The 24,023-nt window shown below is 37.7% G+C and overlaps 1 protein-coding gene across 4 annotated transcripts in view; it reads right to left on the reverse strand.

Moving 5' to 3' along the window:
- Positions 1 to 7,201: 7,201 nt before the first annotated feature.
- The window catches only part of NXPE3 (neurexophilin and PC-esterase domain family member 3), a 45,838-nt gene continuing 29,016 nt past the window's right edge, over positions 7,202 to 24,023 (reverse strand). For all 4 annotated transcript variants that reach the window (XM_069065314.1, XM_069065311.1, XM_069065312.1 and 1 more), the window contains 3 exons: positions 23,262 to 23,335; positions 14,054 to 14,260; positions 7,202 to 7,811 (listed from right to left, as the gene is read on the reverse strand). In XM_069065314.1, the coding sequence (XP_068921415.1) occupies positions 7,261 to 7,811; positions 14,054 to 14,260; positions 23,262 to 23,335 (832 nt within the window). In that variant the 3' untranslated portion in view covers positions 7,202 to 7,260. The remainder of the gene's footprint in view (positions 7,812 to 14,053; positions 14,261 to 23,261; positions 23,336 to 24,023) is intronic.

A 24,023-nucleotide genomic window follows, 5' to 3' on the forward strand; every position in this document is an offset into this window, starting at 1 on the left:
AGTAGAAGACCAAGAATTTCTTAAGCAAGTTATTCATAAGTCAGATATACTGTTTCTGATACATTATAAAAATCAAGTTTTCAATAGAACCCACTTTTCAAAGTAATATCAAATAGCAACTGGGACTTGATTTTGAGAACACATTAGACCTGGGAAGGAATTTCTTGCTAAATTTGTTTCAGTGCTGATTCTTTTTCCTTTTGGAGAGTGAAGGGGTGGGGTGAGGGGGTTTATACTATAAGATATTTTGTATTTCCCCCTTTTTCTTAAAGGGTCCTTTTCATGTTGCAATCAGGCTTTGTAACCACACAGGAAATGATGCTGTGTCCTTGTACAGAAACGGTCATCAGGAGCTGCTTACTGAGGCTTCCTTTATACTTGAAATGAGCCAGTTTCCTCTTACTTAGCCCAGGAATCTTAAAGCAAAAATGGATTAAACTGTTTTCATTCTCTAAATAAAAAATATTTCAGTTACACTCTCGGTCAACAGGTTAAACTGTCCAGTAGGTAAAGCTTTTTACTTTGCTATTCTCCACAATCCTTTTATGTGCCTTTCCCTAAAACATTCCCCACCTCTCCCCTCTCCTTTGTATACTCTCACTGCTGTCTCTCTTCTGACAAGGAGGGAGGGGAAGCAAAACTAATTTATACCAAGGTGCTAATAACTATGTGTTACCTCTCCCAGGAATACATCCATTTTAAAATATGGAGAAACCAATGTTTAGCACAATTCCTCAGGGTGTAATTTTAAGTATCAGAAACAAAATAATAGAAGCGATGCTTTATAACTGGAATCTGTCTGGTAGCTCTCTCAGTTCTAATCTTGTCTCTGTCACACCCTAGCTGGTCATTCCGTACCTCGTTATCATAATTTAAAGGACATAAAAATAGATTTTTTTGAAAACATGATTTGAGAAAGATACTATACTTGAAAAAAACTTGTATTGTTAATGTTTAGATGACAGCTTAAGCAATATTCTTTAGACTAGAGTTTTTTCCTTTTCATATTTTCCCTGTTAGAGAGAGAGAGAGAAAGAGAGAGAGAGAGAGAAAATGTTAGAACTAGACGGGCCTTTAGAATTCTTCTAGTCTAACCCCTTCATCTGAGAGAAGAGAAAACTGAGTCCTAGAGAGGAAATTTAAATGACATGCCCAAGCACACACAGTTAGGTAGTAGTAAGGTTAGGTTCAGGACTTGGTTCTTTTAATTCCTAATGAACCACACTTTTAATGATTGAAGAATACCTAAAAGAAATTGGGAGTAGTCAAATCTCTGTGGCCTGATATCACAGAATCTGTACTGAATTTTTAAAAAAATCTTGAAGTTGGATCTGGAGGAGCAGGTGAATATCTAAATGATCCCAGAAAGACAGTACAAAGTCTACCCTCTGTTTGGGGTTTTTTTTTTTTTGTTTTTTGGAGGGCAATTGGGTTTAAGTAAGTCGCCCAAGGTCACATGGCTAGGTTTTTTTGTTTGTTTGTTTGTGTGTGTGTGTAAGTGTCTGAGGCTGGATCCGAACTCAGGTCCTCCTGACTCCAGGGCCAGCACTCTACTCACTGAGACACCTAGCTACCCCAATCTACACTTTCATCTTAAATCTCTTCAGAGAAAGATGCCAAATCCATTCCGGTATTATTCCTCACTAAACCAAGAAGTTCTTAAGTTAAGATACATCTCTTAAATCACAATTGAAGTTCATTTAGAAGATGTACATGAACTGACGTAGAATGATGTGAGCAGAACCAGGAATACCATATGTACAGGGCACACACAGTGATACAAGACATTCCAGCTCCTGACTCCAAGCATTTTCCTCATTCTTGGGATTCTCCACCTCCTCATCTCTGCCTCCTGGCTTCCTTTAAATTCCATCTAAAATCCCACCTTCTACAGAAAGCCTTTCCCAGTCTCCTTTAATTCCAGTGTCTCCCCTCTGTTAATTATTTCCATTTATTATTAGCTTGTCTGTACGTAGTTGCTCCTATGCTGTGTCCCCCATTAGTTGTGTGCTCCTTGAGAACAGAGACTTTCTCTTCTGCCTTACTTGTACACCCCTCAGCTCCTCTCTCTACCCCAGTTCTTAGCACAGAGCCTGGCCCATAATAGCCACTTCATAAATGTTCATTGATTGACTGGCTGACTACCATGTAAATAGAAAGAAGAAACAAAGAGGTGAAATTGAGTGCTGTATAATTTTAATGACCAAGATTATCCCCCCAAAAAGTTGTGAGAAATTCCACCTCTCTTCTTTGCTGAGGTGGCCAACCTGTAGAGGTATAGAACAGTTCATATTGTCAAAATGGGTAATGTATTAATTACTTTGGCTAATTGTTTTCCCCTTCTTTCTTTTTTACTCATTACAAGGAATGGATTACTGGGTAGAGGATGGGGAAAATATATTTGGAAATAAAAATAGAATATGTTTATTCTTAAAAATAATGCTAGTTTAAGTCTATCCTGAAATCTTTTCTGATTTAAGTGCATTTTTTACTTAAATCCTTTTGTTTAGTTCTCAGCAGGTAGGGTGATCAGTAGCATCGCCTTCATATGCTCTAACAATTAAATAACTTTTTTTTCACTCTAACAACCCCCATCCTCCAACTTTTCTTCATAAGATCCATTTAGAAAAAAATTTGAATCTTGCAAACCTGAAAGCACTATATATACAAAAGTCAGCTATTATTATTCCTGTTTTAACTTAATTAAGCAACTATTTTATGCCTTCTTTCTAGTTTCTCCATATCTTTTAAATGCAAGGTTATAAACAATATTATAATGAAGGTCAGAGATTATTTCCTAATCTTTACATAACCATTCTCTTTTCACTATCAGTATCTTGGTATATTTGTTTGTTGGCCTTTCCCCCAGCAGTATTACATTGCTGACTGTAAAAAGATGGTCTATCTTGCATAGCATTTAAAGGACACAGCCCAGAAGGTTACTGGTCCCAAATGAGTTAATCTCATTAATTTAAAAAGTCAGTATATGTTACTGTTATAATTCATATGATTCAATGATAAAAAAAACCCCAATTAGTAATAAGCTGAAATAGCAGCTTTTATTGCCAAACAACAGAGGGTATATGCCAGGCACATTAAATTTTCTGCCTCAAAAGAGACTGTGGTTTCAAACTTCAATATGGCATCCAAAATAATAGTAATAATTAAAAATAATTGAGTGAGGAGAGCAGAACAAGGAGAAATTTGTACACAATTACAGATACATCATATGTGTGATGACCAACTTTGATAGTCTGGACTCTTCTCAGCAATTCAAGGTTATAAGACAACTCCAAAAGACTCATGATGGAGAGAGATGTCTGCATTCAGAGAAAGAACTACAGAGTCTGAATGAAGATTGAAGCAAACTACCTGCTCTTTTTCTTTTTTGGCTTTGTTTCCTCTTTCCCACTGTTCAGTCCATCAGTTATAATCCTTCTTTACAAGCTGACTAATGTCTAATGTGAAAGTATTTGCAGATCCTATACTTGATTGCATGCCACCATTGCAGGGTGAGGAGGCAAGGAGAGGAAGGGGGAGGAAATTTGAAACTCAAGGGATTGTGGAACTGAATCTTGTAAGCTAAAAGTAAACAAACAAATTAATAAAGACAAAAAATAAATAAATAAAGTTTCTTTTTTAAATCTATGGAATTTGTCACCACAACTTTATGTGAATCATTAGCTTTCTTTATGGAAGGATAAATCTTTAAAAAGTCTAAAACTTGAGAACATTAATAATAGACAGCAGCCACTGGTCATTGTTGAGTAAATTATTGTGGCATATGTAACTGAATCTATTAGACATAATCACACAGTGCAAGCATCAATTTAGAGTATTTGTTTTATGATCACTGTCTTCACATTATTAACTTTCTTTTGCTTCAGTTATCTGATAATAGCATATGCTGTATAACAGAAAAGCAGAAAATAGTGTGTGTGTATGTATAAATATACATTTTCTTATTTAAAAGATCATTAAATAAAAGTTTTACTAAGCATAATGGCTTTTTCAAGGCATTTCACTAAGAGATCAAGAAGAGGATCTCCCAACACAAAGTAGTCCAATGTTCTCCAGCATGCTCAGAGAAGACACAAAAACTATATCTTAGCCTTATCTCCTAAGATACTGGATAAGAACATTCACTCATAGCACTCAAAGGTGCTCAACTATCCCTGATGTTGAGATTAGAAATACTCCTTTTGTAACCAAAGTTGTCTGTTCATCACCTAGACTAATTTACATATTACACTCTTGAGAACAGCAGTCCTCTGCAAAAAAAGGTTTTCTGAACAAATATATTAATTATCTTCTTGGCAGGGCTTCTTAACTTGGGGTCAGTGACTTTTTTATATTTTGAAAACTACTTCTAATATTATGTATTTTTTTTTTCACACTTAAAAACATTATTCTGACAATGAATCCATAGGCTTCAACAGAATGCTAAAGTTATCCCTCACACACATACACACACACACACAGAATTAAGAACCCCTGCTCTTTGGTCACAATGTTGATATGGTGAATGGATACTTATGACATTATTGCCATTATTTTGAGATGGTATTCCCACAGCTAAAAAGGCATGAATTAATACCTGAATTTATAAAAGCCCTCTCCTTACTATCATATAAAGCTATTACATGAAGTAGAGCCTTTTTAGTCATTTCTCCAACTGTAGCTTCCATATGGAGTAAAGGATGAAAAGGACATTTTCATTCAATTTAATGACAACTCAAAGAGGAAATAACATACACACTCTGCTGGGTATAAAAATCTATCTTACCTTATAGGAAAGTAGGAGAGGAGGGGGACAAGAAAAGATGGGGTGGGGAGGCTGATAGAAGGGAGGGCAGAATGAGGGAGGTGACATGAGGAAGGATAGGGTGAAAGGGGAGAGAGACAAAAGTATAAACAGGGGGAAAATAGGATCGGGGAAAATACACAGCAATCATAACTGTGAATGTGAATGGGATGAACTCTCCCATAAAACAGAAGTAGATAGCAGAGTGGATTAAAGACAAGAATCCTACAATATTTTGTTTACAAGAAACATTTGCAGCAGAAACACACACAGAATAAAGGTAAAAGGGTGGAGCAGAATATATTATGCTTCAGCTGAAGTAAAAAAAAGGAGCAGCAATCATGATCTCAGAAGAATTACAAGCAAAAATAGATCTAATTAAAAGAGACAAGGAAAGAAACTACATCTTGCTAAAAGACAACAATAGATGATGAATTAATAACAATACTAAATATATATGCACCAGATGGTATAACATCCAAATTTCTAAAGGAGTTAAATGAGTTATGGTAACAGGGGGAAAGAGACAGTAAAACTATACTAGTGGAGGACCTCAACTTTCCCCTCTCAGAACCAGGGAAATCTAACCAAAAAAAAAGCAAGAAAGAAGTTAAGGAGGGGAACAGAATTTTAGAAAAGTTAAAGATGATAAACCACTGGAGAAAACTGAATGGAGATAGAAAGGAATATACATTTTCTCAGTGGTACATGGCACCTACACAAAAATTGACCATGTAATAGGACACAAAAACTTCATAATCAAATACAGAAAGAAAGAAATATTAACTGCATCCTCTTCAGATCATGATGCAATAAAAACTATATTTAACAAAAGGTCAAGGAAAGATAGATTAAAAATTAATTGGAAACTAAAACTTTGAGAGGGTCAAAGAACAAATCACAGAAACAATCAAAAATTTCATCAAGGAGAATGATAATAATGAGACAACATACCAAAATTTACAGGATGCAGCCAAAACAGTACTGAGAGGAAAATGTACATTTCTAAATGCTTACAGCAATAAAATAGAGACAGAACAGATCAATGAATTCAATAAGCAACTAAAAAAACTAGAAAAAGAACAAGTTAAAAATACACAATTAAACACCAAATTAGAAATCCTGAAAACCAAAGATGAGATTAATAAAGCTGAAAGTAAAAAAACACTGAACTAATAAATGAAATTAAGATCTGGTTTTAAGAAAAAAAGCAGCAAAAAGGATAAACTTTTGGCTAATTTGATTTTAAAAAGAAAGAAGAAAACCAAAAAGCAAGCATCAAAAATGAAAAATGTGCTTTCATCACCAATGAAGAAGAAATTAAAGCAATAATGAGGAGCTATTTTGCCCAATTGAATGCCAATAAATCTGGCATTTATCTAAATGAAATGTATGAATATTTTTTTAAATTATAAATTGTCCAGATTAACAAAAGAGGAAACAGAATAATTAAATAAACCCATTTTAGAAAAAGAAATTGAATAAGTCATCAATGAACCCTAAGAAAAAACCCCAGGGCCAGATGGATTTACAAGTGAATTTTACCAAACATTTAAAGAACAATTAATGCCAATACCACTTAAACTATTTGGGAAAATAGGCAAAGTCCTACCAAATTCCTTTTATGACACAAATGTGACCTAATCCTGAAAGAGCAAAAACAGAGAAAGAAAATTATAGAACAATTTCCCTAATGAATATTGATGCAAAAATTTTAAATAAAATATTAGCAAGGCGATTACAGCAATATATGACCAGGATCATATACTATGACCATGTGGGATTTATAACAGGAATGCAGGACTGGTTCAATATTAAGAAAACTATCAGCATAATTGACCATATCAATAACAAAACCAACAGAAATCATATGATTATCTCAATAGAAACACTAGAGATCATAGGAATAAATGGAGCTCTTCTTAAAATGGGTTAGTAGTACCTCTAAAACCATCAGTAGGCATTATTTGTAATAGGGATAGGTTATAAGCCTTCCCAATAAGACCAGGGGTGAAACAAGGATGCCCATTATCATTCTATTATTCAATATTGTACTGAAAATGTTAGTTTTAACAATGAGAAGAAAAAGAAAATGAAGGAATTAGAATAGGCAGTGAGGAAACAAAACTATCACTCTTTGCAGATGACATGATGATATACTTAAAAAATCCTAGAAAATCAACTAAAAAACTACTTGAAATAATTAACAACTTTCACAAAGTTGCAAGATATAAATAAACCCACATAAATCATCAGCATTTCTATATATTACCAACAAAGCCCATAAGTAAGAGATAGAAAGAGAAATTCCAATTAAAATAACTATAGACAATATAAAATACTTGGAAGTCTACCTGCCAGGCCAAACCCAGGAAATATATGAACACAAGAACGAAACACTTTTCACTCAATTTAATGCCAACAATACCCCTAGAAGGACTCCCCAAAGGGAGAAGTTAAGTCTTCGCTGGACATACAAAAGACAAGAACATGTCAAGTTGGTTCTTGACAATCACCACATCTGGATGCAGCTTGTGTGGTAGGTAGTGGGCAAGCGTCATCTCCCAGGCATCCACTAAGTACACGCCTACCCCCGAGAACATCTTCCTTAGAATGGTGTCCAGCTGAAAGGAGAACCAGTCACTGTTGAAAAGGCTAACTTCAGGCCCCAGTTCTTGGACATTGGCTGTTCGGATAACTACCACAGTCTTTGGGCTTCGGTCTAGGAGCCGGACAACTGCCCGGCGAATGTTTCTCAATCGCCGGATATAAACTTCTAAGGGGAAGGTGCTGAAGTGAGACCATATGGCTATGGCCACCACGGTGCTCCTCCCTCCCACAATCCTGTTCAGCTCGTTGGCCACATAGTGTAGCTCGTTGCTTAAGACAGTAGTGAATCGGATGGGAGGCCCATGACAGCGGTATCGCAGCAAAATGTTGTGTTTCAAATCCACTGCGAGGTAGGGGCCCACATTTTTAGGACTGCCCAGGTTAAACTCCACCAAATCTGAAACATATATTTGCATAAAGATGTTCAACAATAAAAATAGAATACTTTTCTCTCTTACCCCACTTACCTAAAGAAATCAAAGAATGTCTATCTGAATGAAAACAAAATAAAAGTTGTCCACTAGGAACTTCTAAAATGTGAAGAGGAAGGGTTTGCTTGGATAGTATTTATTTATTTACAAAGGAAATGGAAGAAGAAAATGCTTCACTGGGGTGGTATAGTTGAAAGAGCCTTTAATTTGGATTGAAAAAGCCTGCTTTCAACTATTAGTTCTGCCACTTATTACATGTTACCTTGGGTGAGTCACATGACTTACAGTTTCGTGAAAAAAAAGGAGCTAGTATCATCGATAAGCCTCTGAGGTCCCCTGCAGTTCTAAATTTACGATGCTACTAACCCCTTTAAACCTATTACCTTATTACTCTAATATAGTTGAAGACTGAACTTACTTAAAAAAAAAAAAAGTTCAATTGCAAGAAATGTGACCACTGAGGTTTTCTGCATCCATAGCTCCTCCTTAGAGGAAAAAATAAAAGCTCATTTAAGTGTAACATTGTCCACCAGACCAAGAAACCTTGCTGTATTAGGCGGTTACTGCATTCAAGAAAATCTGCCTGCTACTTTCATTTCATTGTCCCAAGAAGTGAAATGTAAACTTTGTAAGACAGGCTTATTATTAACCATTTATTTATATAAGCATTTATTAAGAATCTTTTATGTTCTAGGTGCCATGCTAAGCCCTAGGGAAACAAAGAAAGGCAAAGGACAGTCCCTACTTTCAAGGAGTTCACAATCTAATGGGGGAAATAATATAGATACAAGACAAATTGGAAATATTCAACAGAGGAAAGGCACTAGTGTTAAATAAGGGCAGAGAATTAGTGCTGGGCACACAGCAAATGCTATGGAACTGCTCATTGAACTGAAAATGGAGGAAAGTATAAATTGTAGAATAACTAAACAAATTGTGACACATTAATATAATGGACTATTACTACATCATAAAATATAACAAACATGATGAATTCAGAAAAGCAAAGGAGGATTTGGAGTGGAATAAACAGAGCCAGGAAAATAATATAAAGAATGATTGCCATCATGTAAATGGAAAGAACAATGAAAATGAACGCTGTCTGACTATACTTAAGCTTGACCCTAGAGAATAGTTGAGAAAATGAACCTCTTTCCCTTCACTACAAAGGGAGGGACTATGGATATGGACTACTTCATATACTGGCAGACATGGTCAACATCTGATTGGTTTTGCTGAACTGCTTTTTTTTGTTCTCTTTCTCTTTACTTCTTTGTTACAGGGGCTGGCTTGCTGGGTGCTGGGGGAGGGATGTAAAAACAAAAGACTAATTAAAGGAAAAAGAAAACGAAACAAGGAAATAATGACATGTCTTTCATCTATTGGTTTCACACTGTGGCCAGGTCAATTTCCCTAAAGAGAAATCTGTCTCTCAAACAGGTGCAAAAAGATCAGTAACTCTCAAGCTAAAAGAAATACTTTACTCCTTCCAGTCTCATTATCTAAACCCTACCCTTTCGTCATGGTCCAATGCACATAGTATCTCTTCTTCAAAACCTCAGGTTTCCCCAGCCCTCAGCAATGCCATAATACTCCTCCTCTGAATCCCTACATCCAAGAGTTCTTAGTCTTGGCTATTTTAATATATTTTGATAACTGTACTTCAATATCATTGTTTTCCTTTGTAATCCTAGATATTTAATTTAATGCCTTTAAGAAGGTGTCCATAATAAAAACATTTAGTACTGACATCAATTGGCAAGGGTGGGGGGGTCATTGAAAATAAACTTCATTTCCTCTATTATGCTTCCAAGATTACCCAGCTATCCCATTTGATTTGTGGAACCTTTCATACTCTCAGTCTCCCTGGATCAGTATTTATTAAGTCAGTTTCAAACACAACAGCGTTCTGTGACCAAATTAGTTTAGGAAATGTTGTCTTGGGCAGTCCTTGGCCTCTCTTAATCCTCCCACTTAATTCATTACTGTTTACCTTCCAGCCACACTTAAACGGAATAAAAGCTGAAGTCCCCCAAAACTAATAAATCCCATTCTTCCTTCTGAATGGATCATGTCTGATTACCAGGACTATGCTTTACCTAGATAACAACTGATGGCTATAGAACACAAAACCAATCAAGATGGTTCTGATGCCTCTCAGTCACAAAAGAAAAGACCAACCAGTTTTGGAAGAAAGCTAAAGGCTTTTAACCTCCTACCAGACCTGGGCTATGACAACAGACTTTGTTCAGTACCTGGCACCTGTACTATAAACAAACTTCCACTGTAGATAGTTAATGTTTCTTGATGGTTTTCATGTTTTCAATCATTCCACAAACAGTACCCATCAGTACTAGGTAGTGGAGAGAAAGACACACCCCAAAGAAGGTGCTGTGGAATAGCAGAACAAGGGCTGGCTCTGAAACCAAGAGACCTGGGTTCAAATGCTACCTTCAAAGCTTTTTAACGTGTGTTACTTTAGGCAAGTCACTTAACTTCCTTCCCTGGGCCTCTGTTTTCTCATTTGTAAAAGTTAGTTGCTGGAATAATCTCAGATTTCTTCCAGCTTTGGATCTGTGAGCCTATGGGTCTCTATAGGATAATCTATATATTATCCTGATAATTGAGACAATCTATCACACAGAGCTGAGATATGTGGCACAGTTGAATTTAAAACAAATTAAAATATGAAGTTTTTTAAAGTGTTTTCAGATCAGATATAAGAGAAAATACTATCAGCTATGTAAATCAGAAAAAGCCTCATTGAGGGAGAAGGCATTTGGACTGGGCTTTGAAATATGGGTAAGCTGCCAACATACAGAAATCAGGAAAGAGGTAAGGAATTACATAGAGAACAGTATGAGCAGAGGTGGGAAAGCATGGAATGTCTTTGAAAGATGGCAGGAGTCTAGGGCATTGTTGTTGGTAGGTCGTTTCAGTCATATCCAACTCTGTGACCCCATTTGGGGTTTTCTTGGCAAGGAGACTGGAGTGGTTTGCCCTTTCCTTCTCCAGCTCATTTTATAGATGAGGAAACAGAGGCAAACAAGGTTAAGTAACTTGCCCAGGGTCACACAGCTAGGAAGTGTCTGAGGCCAGATTTGAACTCAGGAAGATGAGTCTTCCTAACTACAGGCCTGGCACTCTGTTCACTGTGCCACATAGCTGTCCAGGAGCCTAAAGTACATGAAAGTTAAATCTGAAATAATAAGTCAGAGCCAGATTGTGAAGGATACAGAATATAAGGTAAAGGATTCTGTTATATATCTGATAAGTAATAGGGAGCTATTGAAGGCTGATAAGCAGTGGAGTGAAGATAGTGCTCCTGCACCAAGTGTCATTTGAACAGTTAGGTGACACAGATTAAGCTCTATATCTGGAGACAAATGTGTGAGTTCAAATCTGACCTCAGACACTTACTAGCTAGGTGACCCTAGAAGTTATTTAACATCTGTTTGACTTAGTTTTCTCAATGTAAAAATGAGGAGAAAATAATAGCACCTCTCTCCCAAGGTTATTTTGAGGATCATATGAAATAATTGTAAACTGCTTAGCATAGTGCCTAGCACATAATAAATGCAATATAGTAGGTCCTCTATAAATGCTTATTCCCTTCACTCCCCCTTGAACTCCCCACACCCTTGTGCACAGAAACCTGTGTGTAGGTGGATTAGAGAAAGAGAAGACAGGAGACAGGGAAACCAGCGAGGATGCTTGCAACAATTCAAGTGAGATCGAAAGGCTGATTTTTGATGGTACCAGTAGAGTGGAAAAGACAGATGTAAGAGATGTTTCAGAGAGAGACTTGAGAGGGAAAAGTGATTAATGATTGATTGAGTAAATGAATGTGTGGGAGGGAAAACAGAGAGGAATCACACACTGTTTTCCCCAGCTCTGAACTCTCGATTTTGTGCTCTCTGAAACTAGACTAGGCTGTATCACTATCTTAAAAAAAAAAAAAAAAAACCTGAGTTTCTTTCTCCTTTTATGGTAGGATCTACTTCTTCCTTCCCTTTGTAAAAATAAATTAGTAATTGCAGCTTTTTCCCCCCAAGCAACAGAGAGTATGCCTCTTTCAATAAGCATTCTGATGCAATAAATTAAGTGATAACCACACATAGCAGACTAGAAAGAGGTTCAAAACTAACCTTAGAATTCACAACATCCTCAATCTAATCCCAAATTCATTCTCTACACACACAGCCCTCCTAAACCATTTAGCATCTTATTTAATGGAGGGCAGCGTTTCCACTTACCCAAAGCACCATGAGGTAAGAAGTAAAAAAAGACATGTGGTTGGCAAATAAAAAAAGTTACTATGTCTAGTCTTGATCCTGGATAGATGCTCTGTGGCCTTTAGAAGAATGCAGATGCCAGAGATTTCTCTAGTACGTGTTAATCCTCTCCCTAGCTGATCTACAGCATTAGGGCAGTTGAAAAAGAGAAAACATGGTGGTGGACCAGGCAGAGAGCCACCATGAAACTGTCAATCAATCAATAAACATTTATTAAGTACCTACTATGAACAAGGCACTATGATAAGCAACAGGATACAAAAAGAGCCAACAGACAATCCCTGCCCTCAAGGAGCTTACAAATCTAATGTCAATGCTTTTCCCTGCTTGCTTCCCAAGTAAAGCTGGGAAATGAACCAATCAAAGGTCTAGAAGATGCCAACATTTTTGCATAATTAAATCATAGAAACTTAGACTAAGAGATCATCTGAAAAGCCATGGAGTACAGAAGAAAGACCACAGGACATGGGGCAGCCAGGTAGCACAGCGAGTAAGAGCACTGGCCCCAGTATCGGGATGACCTGGGGATCGAATCCAGGCTCAGATACTTAGCACCACACCCAGAAATAACTGGCCGTGTAACCTTAAGCAAGTTACTTAACCCCAATTGCTTTTAAAAAAAACAGACCACAGGACATGCACCCAGAAAGTCTGAGTTCCTATCCTGACTGCCATTAGCTATAATCATGAATGAATCACATAACATTTTTTTTTTTTTTGCTTTTTGGAGGGCAATTGGAGTTAAGTGACTTGCCCAAAGTCACATGGCTAGTAAGTGTGTCAAGTGTCTGAGGCTGGATTTGAACTCAGGTCCTCCTGACTCCAGGGCCAGTGCTCTATTTACTGAGCCACCTAGCCATCCCTCATATAACATTTCTATGCCTCAGTTTCTTCACTTGTAAAATGAGGATAATGCCCTGACTACCTCACAGGGTTACTGTTGTGGGACAGAAATTAGGTAGGTGTGAGTTAACCCTCCACACTCTCACAATACCAGACAGCAATGTTGTAAACAAGAAAGTTGTGATTGCAGACCCGGGGAAATTGTGTATAACTTTGCTTCCAGGTGGACTGATCTGACAGCCAGCTATGGGTCCTTTGGGCAACAGAAATATCAAAGAGGTTTTTGAGACTTTGTTGACAAGCTCCTGAGACCCTAGGTAATCTCCTTAATGGCTGCTTTTCTTTAAACTTCTTTGCCAGTGGTTTTTATTGGTTCTTACCTTTTGGACTGTTTTTAAAAGCACCTTGAAAATTCCTTCTACCTGAGGGTATTGGAATGATTTTAGTAAAAGAACTAAATCAACCCTCCCCTCAGCCCTCCCCACCACAGTTGTTATGAGAAAAGCATTTATATACAATAGAGAACTATATGCATGTGAGGAACTATACTATTCTTATAATGTTTTCGTTTCATTTCAAAGAGGAAGAAACTGACTCTTTCAAGGTCACAGATCTAGTTAGCAGCAGTTACAATCAGAACTCTGGTCTCTGACTCACAGTTCTCTGCAAAACATTGTATTTTCCCCTAGTAACATCAGCTACCAGACATTTTTTCTTGAACTGAGACTAGATAACTTTCAACTATTTTCTGCTTTTTTAAACATTTTATTTATGTCTTTTGTTACTATCACAATCACTTCCCAATATTCTCTTCTCCCCCTCTCACCCTAAGAACCTCCTCCTGTATCAAAGAAAATCAGTTAAGCAAAACCAGCTAAGACAACAATCTCTTCTGACAGCATGTACAACATTCTGTACCCATAGTTCCCCACCTCTCTAGTGAGGAGGGAAGGCCATCACCTTTCTATCCTACATGAATGCTTTCCCCATCCTGCCCCCAAATACCTGGCTATATGTACAATTATTCCTTATATCGCAGAAGTATCTGCTAGAAAAACCAAAGTACCAACCTGGAACAAATGTGATCAGATAGTCAAACCATTGCCTTATGGTAGAGTCACCAAATAAATAGATCATTTTTCCTTGTAAGCATTCTGTAATGTTGTCAGGCTCATTAAACTGGTGCATCTTGAACTTTCTAGGCCTCCACTGGTTTTTGTAATAATAGCCAGAAGGGGAGTTTTCCATGCTTTGAGAGGGTTCAGGGTCATTTGCTTCTGGAAAGACAAAAAAAAAAAGGCATTGAAAATCTCCTAGACGCCAGAACAAAAATTCCCAGTGTGATGACATAGATGTGTTGATATACATGTAACTTTTTATTCTTGCTCTAACACCTAAAAGAAATCCCCCTCACTTTGTCCAGTCACACACAGAAGGCTCTGCATTACACGCAAGTATTGTTCTTACAGGTGTGAAGTGAGTATGATGATGCTCTGGGGAGAAAGGAAGATAAAAGCAGTTGAATTTTTCCTCTGGGTATGTACATTCTCATTATGGTTGAAAGAAATGGAAGAAGATCAAAAGAAGCAATTATGTGAATAGAAGCATCAGATTCAAAACATTTGACAGGCAATGTTTCATTTCTCACCAGAGGCAGATGCCAACTTATACAGGTACTTTACGAATAGAGAACCTGAATTGCAGAGAAATTATATAACTAGTCCATAGTAAACCAGTGATGAGGGCATAAAACTGTCTCTTGTAGCCCATCTATTGTCCAGTGTTTTATACATATGTAGTCTCTCACCTGGATTACAGCAACGGCCTCTTATCTAGTCTCTATGCTTCCAGTCCAGCCTCTATCTAATCTATACTATATACACCTTACATCCTTCTGGTGGATGGGAGGGATCATATCACTCCACAGCTCAAAACCTTCACTGTTCACCAAATACACATCAAACTTCTTAGCCTGACATTCAATCTATCTATTCAAACATGATCTATCTCCAGCCTATCTTTACAATGTAATTTCACTGTACTTTTCTTCAATACTCTGTGCTCCTGAGAAACTGGACTTACTCATGCCCTTACTATTTATATCCTATGCCCTCCTCTCTTTGCTCATCCGTATTTATGTATTATCCTTCTTCCTCCGTCCATCTATATCCTACCAGTCCCTATCACTTGATGTCCAGATCAACTGCCCCCTTCAGAAAATTTCCCCTAACTAGAACCACGTACTCTTCTAGCTTCAGATGACTGAAGGGGGTATGAATAGAATACATTTCAATGTACTTTGAAAACAAAAATGCTTCCAAGACATTTTTTTATTTTTCCTTGGATTTTTGTTGCAGGTTTACACTTGGTTGCTTATATTACTCATTGAAATAGTTGTGTTTTTTTTTAATGAGCAGTTTTGAATTCTCTTTTACATCGCTTCCTTCCAGAATCCGAGTTCCACACTAAAAGACACTCTGAATGTCTACCTACTGTCTAGTGTTTGAAATCCAAACTCTTAAGAGTCAGCAAATAAAATGTAATATATCTTCTTTCACAGAAACAAATGTATAACTGCTCAACTATTACCTAGAGCTCTTGGTACCATCTGTGCTACTTAGAACTCTTCTGCTTCTCATTCTTTCCGAAGAACTTTAGCTAAAGATGTCCTATTGTGCCAGATATAGAGTGAAAGCTCCTCCTTAGACATGTGACAATTGTTCATAAACTCAGAATCTAAATTTACACATCTAAGGCATCTAAGGTTTCATACTGGTTAACTGGAGGCATTATTCAGGAATAAGGCTTGCTTTTCTACTATATATCAGGTGCATTATTATTAAGAATGCTGCATTTCACATTGGAAACAATAATTATTTCAATTAAATGTTAATTATATTTACTATCAGAAGTAAGTCAAGCAAATCAAATAAATTACTGTACATGACACTCATTCTTCAGGGATGTGACAATAACAGAAAAGTGAAAACATATGCCTATATTGCCCCCCAATGGTCATCTGAGGCAGGAGTCATATTCTGGATGCAATATTTTTATTTCAGTCAAACTATAATTAGGTTGTGATTCATTTATAAGTCAGCTGTTTAGAACTCAGAGTAAAAATTCCCAGAGTAAGGTTTTTGAGGCAATCAGGATTAAGTGACTTGCTCAGGATCACACAGATAATAAGTATTCAAGGTCAAATTTGAACTCAGGACCTCATGACTCCAGGATCAGTGCTTTATCCACTAAGGCATCTACCTGCCCAGAAGTATAAAGTTTTAAGTAATGGTTCAGTTCCCAATCCATTCCACAAAATCCTATTTAACACATAATATAACTGACTTTGTATTTTGTGGAAGAAAAAAACCAGTATTCTGCATTTTGAGCATATTTTCCCAGAGTTAAATTTATTAACTAAATTAATTAGACGTGCAGAATGAGACTTCTGAAAATTTGTTTTGCTTGACTATACATGTTTATAATGGGTTTTGTTTTTCTTGTTGAGAAACAGTACAGAGAGGGAAGAAAGAGAATGCAGATCTGAATATAAAATAAAATTTAAGAAATTAATTCTAAGTATCTATGTTTAGACAGATAAAAATCAAAAGGGAAAGAGTTCCATCTTGCCTTTTAAAAGCTATGGGTTTTTTTAATTTTTAAAAACTCTCTACCCAAACCATTTTTGAATTAACATTTTTAAGGTTCAAGAACAAAGATAAATTTCACTATCAAGATTAAGTGGGGGGGGGGTGGCTAGGTGCCGCAGTGAGTAGGAGCGCCAGCCCCGGAGTCGGGAGGACCCAGGATCGGTTCTGGCCTCAGATACTTAATACCCACACAAAAAAAACTGGCCATGTAACCTTGGGCAAGTTACTTAACCCCAATTGCTTAAAAAAAAAAAAGATTAAGCAGGAAGACAAAATCCAAGCAACAATTCTATCACAAAAGTAACAACTTTGGGTGTATCCTGGACAATTATCTCTGTAACCCAGTCAAGACATGGATGAAGGGAAGCAAGTACTGCTAGGACCACTGTATACCCATGGGTCCTCCTCACTTCCCCTACCGACATGGGTAGGGCTGATTTCTGCCCCAGCCTGAAACTCGATTTGGGGTGGGAGGCATTAAGGCATAGCCTGTACCACCCTACATACAGCTTCCTGGTAGCCATTAAATTAACATATATTCCTAGTCACTTAAGACATGAAAAAGGGTCACTCTGGAATGAAGGGAAGTCCCAGGAAACACCTCGCCCTGCTGACCATATGATCCATTTCCAGTGGGGGAGGAGGAATATCTACCCAAACTAAATGCTGGAATATCCTTATTGGACATCCTTTCTATGCTATGGCTAAGTAAACCTTTTAACTCTTGAATGACCTAGGAATGTCTCATTTTATTCCAGAACAGGATAAAAAGCCTATATTAATCAAGCTCACCACTCACTAGATTACAGCTTTTTAAGTGAATTAATCATGGTCTTCCAGTTCTTGTTGTTCAGATGTGTCCCACTCATTGGGACTCTGTAGACCATACTGTCCACAAAGTTTTCTTGGCAAAGATACTGAAGTGATTTGCCATTGCCTTCTCCAGTACATTAAGGCAAACAGAGGTTAAGTAACTTGCCCAGGGTCACACAGCCGGTAAGTGTCTAAAGCTACATTTGAACTCAAGTTTTCCTGAGTCCAGGCTCAAAGCTCTATCCACCAAGCCATCTAGTTGCCCAGTCCTTGGGTTATTGCTACCTCTTCCTCTGCAAGAATGAAGGACAAACAACAATAATAATTCTGTCTTGAGGGAGAATAAAGTTCCTCCTTGAATGCTGACTTAGTTTCCTTTTAGAAGGCAGTTTAAAAAGAATGGTAAAAGGACTTCAGATGAAGATACTGATTAAGTACTGAAAAAAGGTTTTCCATTCTGGCAAGACCAAAGACTAAACAAAAACTGAGAAAATATGACTTCTTAATATTTTTAAAAGAGAGAAGCTGCAAAAATTCTTTGAGAGTTTCCATATGCATGTATATGTAAGCATATCTATGTGTGCATGTCTATGCAGACTTACATATATATATATATAGTAATATGCAATAAAACATGGTAGAAAACAATACTGACATAATACTGTCTCCCTTTCCTTCAGGCCCTCATCCCTCTATCTCATTCATGTTTGGCCTTAACCTTAACGCACATTTAATGTTCCATTCAAGGTGAGTCAGGATATCTAGCCACTGACCAGAGTTGCTCCAATAGGGTTCCCAAAAGACAGAATCAAAGGTTCTTGGAATATTGTAACTGGAAGACACATTAGAGTGAATCCTTTTCATCGATGGCCTATATCCTATCCATTCCTAAGCCCAAGGGATTAGGCAATGTCTTTGCACTAGGTCGTGGGCAGAAAGTTGCTAACTGCCAATCAAAAACAGTTGAGCAAATTAACTTGGGAAATTTTCCTTGGGAAAGTCAAGAAGATAGGAATAAACAGAGTAAAAACAAGCTAAACAATCAGAAGGAAATCCTGATCTATGTTATAAGGTAGGAAGGAGGAAGATTAAAGAGGAAGAAAAAAGGTAAGAGGGATAATTAAACACAAAAAACTAAGTAATATGTGAGGCTCTTCTTGAGGAATTGAATACTCTAAAGAAGAAACAGCTACTTGAGATTCAGACTATCCTCACATGATCCACAGATGCCATCAGGAGAGAGATCAAGCAATAAGGGTCAAAAAAATAAAAGATTAGTAGTGATGGTGGAAGGTACCCACTGAGGGGCTTTGTTGTTGAGTTGTTCTTCAGTTGCATCTGACTCTTTGTGACCCCATTTAGGGTTTTCTTGACAAAGACACTGAAGTAGTTTGCCATTTCCTTCTCCAGTTCATTTTACAGATGAGGAAACTGAGGCAAATAAGGTTAAATAACCTACCCGGGGTCACACAAGTAATAAATGTCTGAGGCCAGATTTGAACTCAGTCTTACTGACTTCAAGCCTGGCACTCTATCCACTGTACCACCTAGATGCCCATGATTTTTCTTTCTGGTACTGTAGTACCAAGAGTGGCTATTACACTAGCAATAGAGAGGTAAATTATCTTTCCAGGGCATGTATCTAATATATGATGGAGAACCTCTTAACACTTGACAAATCTGCTGGACAATACACATTTCTGGTGATACAAGAGAAAGATCACGATGATCATGTCAAAGGAAACCTTGAAACCACTAGTAAGGAATATGAAAATGCTGAACTGCTATCTGAAGACCTAAGGGGCACTGGTAACTGCTACCAAGAGAAAACCCAAGCAAATCAACACTTTCTTTGCAACACTGTAGTCTCAGAGAACTGCCTGAGGCACTGAGGGCTTGCCCAAGGTCTCGGCCAGTATATGTCAGAGGTAGGAATTGAACCCAGGAGTTTCTGGCCCCAGTTGTTACTATTATCATGATAAGTTTGCATTGTTTCCTGATCACAATCTAGCTATGGAAGTTCTGATCCAGCCTGAGTCCTCTTAAGGACTTAGTGCTCTCTTCCCCTCTCAAACTATAATGTATTTATTTACCTGGATGAAAGTTATATGGGGCAGCTAGGTGGCACAGTGGATAGAGTGCCAGGCCTGAAGACAAGCACTCATCTTCATGAGTTCATATCTGGCCTTAGACACTTCTAGCTGTGTGACCCTGGGCAAGTCACTTAACCCCATATGCCTCAGTTTCCTCATCTGTAAAATGAGCTGGAAAAAGAAATGGCAAACCACTCCAAAATCTTGGCCAAGAAAACCCCAAATGGGGTCATGAAGAGTCAGATACAACTGAACAACAAAAAGTTGTATCCTCCCCATAAAATGTAAGCTCACTGAGGACAAGGACTGTCTTTCATTTTGTCTTTGTATCCCTAGCACAGCAGTTCTCAAACTTCTTGTGTACATGGCACAACATTCTTTGCCATGAGAAATTGTGGCATATTTGATATTTAAGTTGAGGGGGCGGCTAGGTGGCACAGTGTATAGAGCACCAGCCCTGGAGTCAGGAGGACCTGAGATCAAACCTGGTCTCAGACACTTAACACAAAACTAGTCTTGTGACCTTGGGTAAATCATTTAACCCCAATTGCCCTGCCTTCCCAACTCCAAAAAAAAAAAAGTAAAAAAAAATTTAAGTTGGCAAAATGAACACTTCTGGGGATAAAGCTGCAACTACCAACTTCCCAACACCAGCCCAGGAGAAGCAGACAGTGGCAGCGAACTTCGGCTCAGGGTGGTGTGGGGTGGAGGCTGAGGAACGTAGAAGTCTTCTGAAGAAGGGGCTTTTGTGGCACATCTTTTAGGAATCACTATCCTAATGCCTAGTAGAATACCTTGCCCACAGCATATAGTGCTTTATGAATTCGAACTGAATTGCATTAAATGCAGGCCCCCACCCCAAGCTGAAGATCAGACACTCCACAGAAGCCTTTGAGAGGCTGTGGAGCAAGAGCACCAGACTTGCACGGGAGGGAACAAGTACTTATTTATTAAGCATGTGCCATGTGCCAAGAACTGTGCTAAGCACTTTACAAATGTGCTCTCATTTGATCCTCACAAAAACCCTTCGAGGCAGTTTACAGTTGAAGAAACTGAGGCAGACAAAGGTTAGGTGACTTGCCCAGGGTCACACAGCTAGTACTACCTGAGGCTAAATATGAACTCAGGTCTTCCTTACTAGAGAGACCCCAGCATTCTACCCACTGCACCATCTAGTTACCTCAAGGAAAACTGCTTGTTAACCCCTCCTACACCACTAATTGTGTAGACAAGTAACACATCTGAATTTCCATGGCTGTGAAAGGAAGAAGATTCACTCTAATGTCCTTTCCCAGTTACAATATTCCAGGATCTTATGATCCTGTCTTCTGGGACCATTCTTGGAACAACTCGAGATTGTGGCTAGTCATCCTGACCTACCTTGAGGGGAACATTAGGTGTGCCCTAGGGTTAAGGTCAAACGTGAGTGATGTGGCCATAAAAAAAGTTGTGACCCTATGACCACTATGCCAGATTGTGAGTGTCTTCCAAATCACCATTTCATAAGTATACATTAGTTTGAGCTACAGTGCTCCCTGGTGGTCACTAGAACACATGTCATGCAGGTAATCCCAACCAACCTCATTCATGCTAAAATTTACTATTACAATGCAATGCTTATACTTTGCACTTGTCAACTCTATTTACATTCACTACCAACTTCTCCTTTACAAAACTATCCTATTTATCCTCATCTTGGTTTGGTTCCTTCATCAAAACTCCCACTCTCATCTCCACGAGTTCCCGAGGTCATGTCCATCCCTCCTAATACTTCATACTAAATAATATATGGTAGACTCAGTATCTGAATATAGATATTCCTATCATAAAGCACCAAATCATTCCAAAATTTAGACTCCTCTTAGGAGTTTTCCTCACAAATTGAGGAAAGATGGCAGTCTCTTTCAAACTAAAGAGAGCAGAGAGCTTACTCATATAATCATAGGAAATCAGAGCTGGAAGAGGTCCTAGGAAACCTCTAATTTGACTGATTTATTTTATAGAGTATGTGGTGGAGAGAACAGTAGGTAGGCATGACTGGCAGGCAATGCCATCTCATTCTGGAACTTCTCTGGGAAGCAGGAAGAAAAGTTTTCAAAAAATACTTCCAAGCTAAATACAGATGAAAGGAGGTGGTAAAAGTGGGGATGGAGATGGTCGAAGAAATGAGACAAGGTAAAGAGTCAAGGGGTTTATGTACTCTGTGTGTGTCTGTCTGTCTGTCTGTGTCTGTGTATATGTTAGAGAAGTCCTGTAAGCAGGAGGACAAGAAACACAATTAGTGAGTGAGTCTGAGGCAGGAAGATCCTTTAGAGAGGGGACTGTTAAAGATTCTATTAGTGAGGGGAAACACTAAAGAACCCTGTTAGAGAAGGTATTTGAAGGATCTGTCATTAATCAGATCATTTGGAAAGTGAATAGCATGTGAGAGAAATAAGAGTAAGAAAGCATCTTAATGAGGGCAGAGATTAGGTTGAACCCTTTGAGCAAAGATATCCCTAGTATGGGAAGAGAGAATTTTGTTCTCCAGAGGCCTTTTTCAGGGAGCTTCATTAATGCCATGCCAATCACTAAGCACTTTTTCAAGATCCAAATTAAACTCTCATCTAAGACAGACTGGATCTGGATTTCCTGAATCTTTTGAACCCCACCCCCCTAAAATCGTACTAACCCATTTTCATTAAAGGTAAATTTTATTTGAGTAAGTTCTTTTTCAACAGGAAACCAAAAGTTGCTACTCATTAGGAAATGACTGAGGGCAACCCATATATCTTATCTGAAAACTGGCCCCTCCCAATCAATCAGTTATTATTTCCAAGGTTCCTTGAATATTTAGATACTTGAGGAAAGGGACACAACTTTTTCTGAATTCAAAGATTTGTACCTACTCCCCCTCCAAACTTGGAAAGTCTCTAATCTTTCATCCAATTGGAAGTCAGATTACCTAATGTTATATTGTTTCTTTTTAATTAACTGGTATTATTTGATTGTTTTTAATGTATATAAGTCTTTCTCCCCCCTGAATTTTGGGTCCAGGCCTAATGAAGAGGTCTGGTCCCAGTTTGCTGGACAAATGATAAATATTACTAAATAAACTGATGTGCTCAGAAGATTGGGGGGGGGGGGGAGGAAACAGCTGAGGATCCTTGTTACGTATGATATCGTGTATAACATTATTACTCATTTATCCTCTTGCACAATGAAGTTTGTCACTTTTAATATATATATGGAAACTCCCTGGATAATATCCATGCATTCCTCTTCAAAGTCTCTACAACTAATAATACTTATTTTGAATTAATACATTTCATTTGTTACAATCTTTGGGGCTATTTTCTTTTTACTCGTTAATACTATCATTTTAAATACCACTTTTCCTTGAAAAATTTCCATTCTCCCACATATCTCACAGGCACCTTCAGATGCTCATGTGGAACAGAAGAAATTAAGTTGCCTTCCATATAAACAGTGACAACAAGATTTAGGAGTTTACATGAAAGGTCTAAAATGTTTCGTTCTGTTTAATCTTAAATGTTCTTTCAGTATCTTCAATTGTATCTTTATTTGTGGCCAGAGAACAAACAAATTAACAGAGAGAGAAAAAGTTTTATGACAGCAATGAAAAAAGAGCCCCAAGTAAGTTAAATTAAAAATACATATTCTATTTTCTGCGTTCAATTTAACAATTAAAAGAAATGTCACTGGACTCAATCCTTCTTTACCTTTTACTCCTAGGGGAATCACAGTCACCCAATCAGGTCCACTGGATCGAACTGGCATTTTTATATTGATATCACTTGAAGAGGAAAAGAAATAATTATGAGTTGAGAGTGGTAAACACTCGGTTTTTTCCCAGTTGCTTACCTTCAATTGCAAAGGCATAGATATGAATTCACAGAACTTAATTTACTTTCAGATAAACTTACAAATGAAATATGAAAATATAGCTCTAAGTAATACACTGTTCACAATAATCAGCTAGTTTTTAGGATGTATTTAAAAAATAAATTTCCCAGTTAGATAAGAAGAAAGCATTTTGCACACCTGGGATTTGAACCCAAAATTAAAGCCCATTTGTTTGTAGTTGTAACTATTATGATATAATTGTCAAGTTACCTTAATGCAGCATTGTGGGTTTTCCATGTGCTTTCCCATTGCACAGTGCATGAGGTCAAGCAGTCTTTTAAAAATATTTAATTCAATTTTCTTTCTTTCTTCCTTCCTTTTGCTTTTTGGAGGGCAATTGGGATTAAGTGACTTGCCCAAGGTCACACAGCTAGTTTTTTTTGTGTTAAGTGTCTAAGGCCGAATTTGAACTCAGGTCCTCCTGACTCCAACGCTGGTACTCTCTTTACTGTGCCACCTAGCTGCCCCTAATTCAATTTTCAAACTACAAAAACAGTTTATTGAATTTACATGGAGAGATACAATTGAAAGGATAATAGTTTTTTAGTCAAAAGACCTGGATTCAAATTCCATCTCTG

The sequence above is a fragment of the Petaurus breviceps genome, unplaced genomic scaffold (assembly GCF_028583685.1).
Source record: "Petaurus breviceps papuanus isolate PSGF00001 unplaced genomic scaffold, PetGlider_PUasm1.0 90683, whole genome shotgun sequence".
NCBI lineage: Eukaryota > Metazoa > Chordata > Mammalia > Diprotodontia > Petauridae > Petaurus > Petaurus breviceps.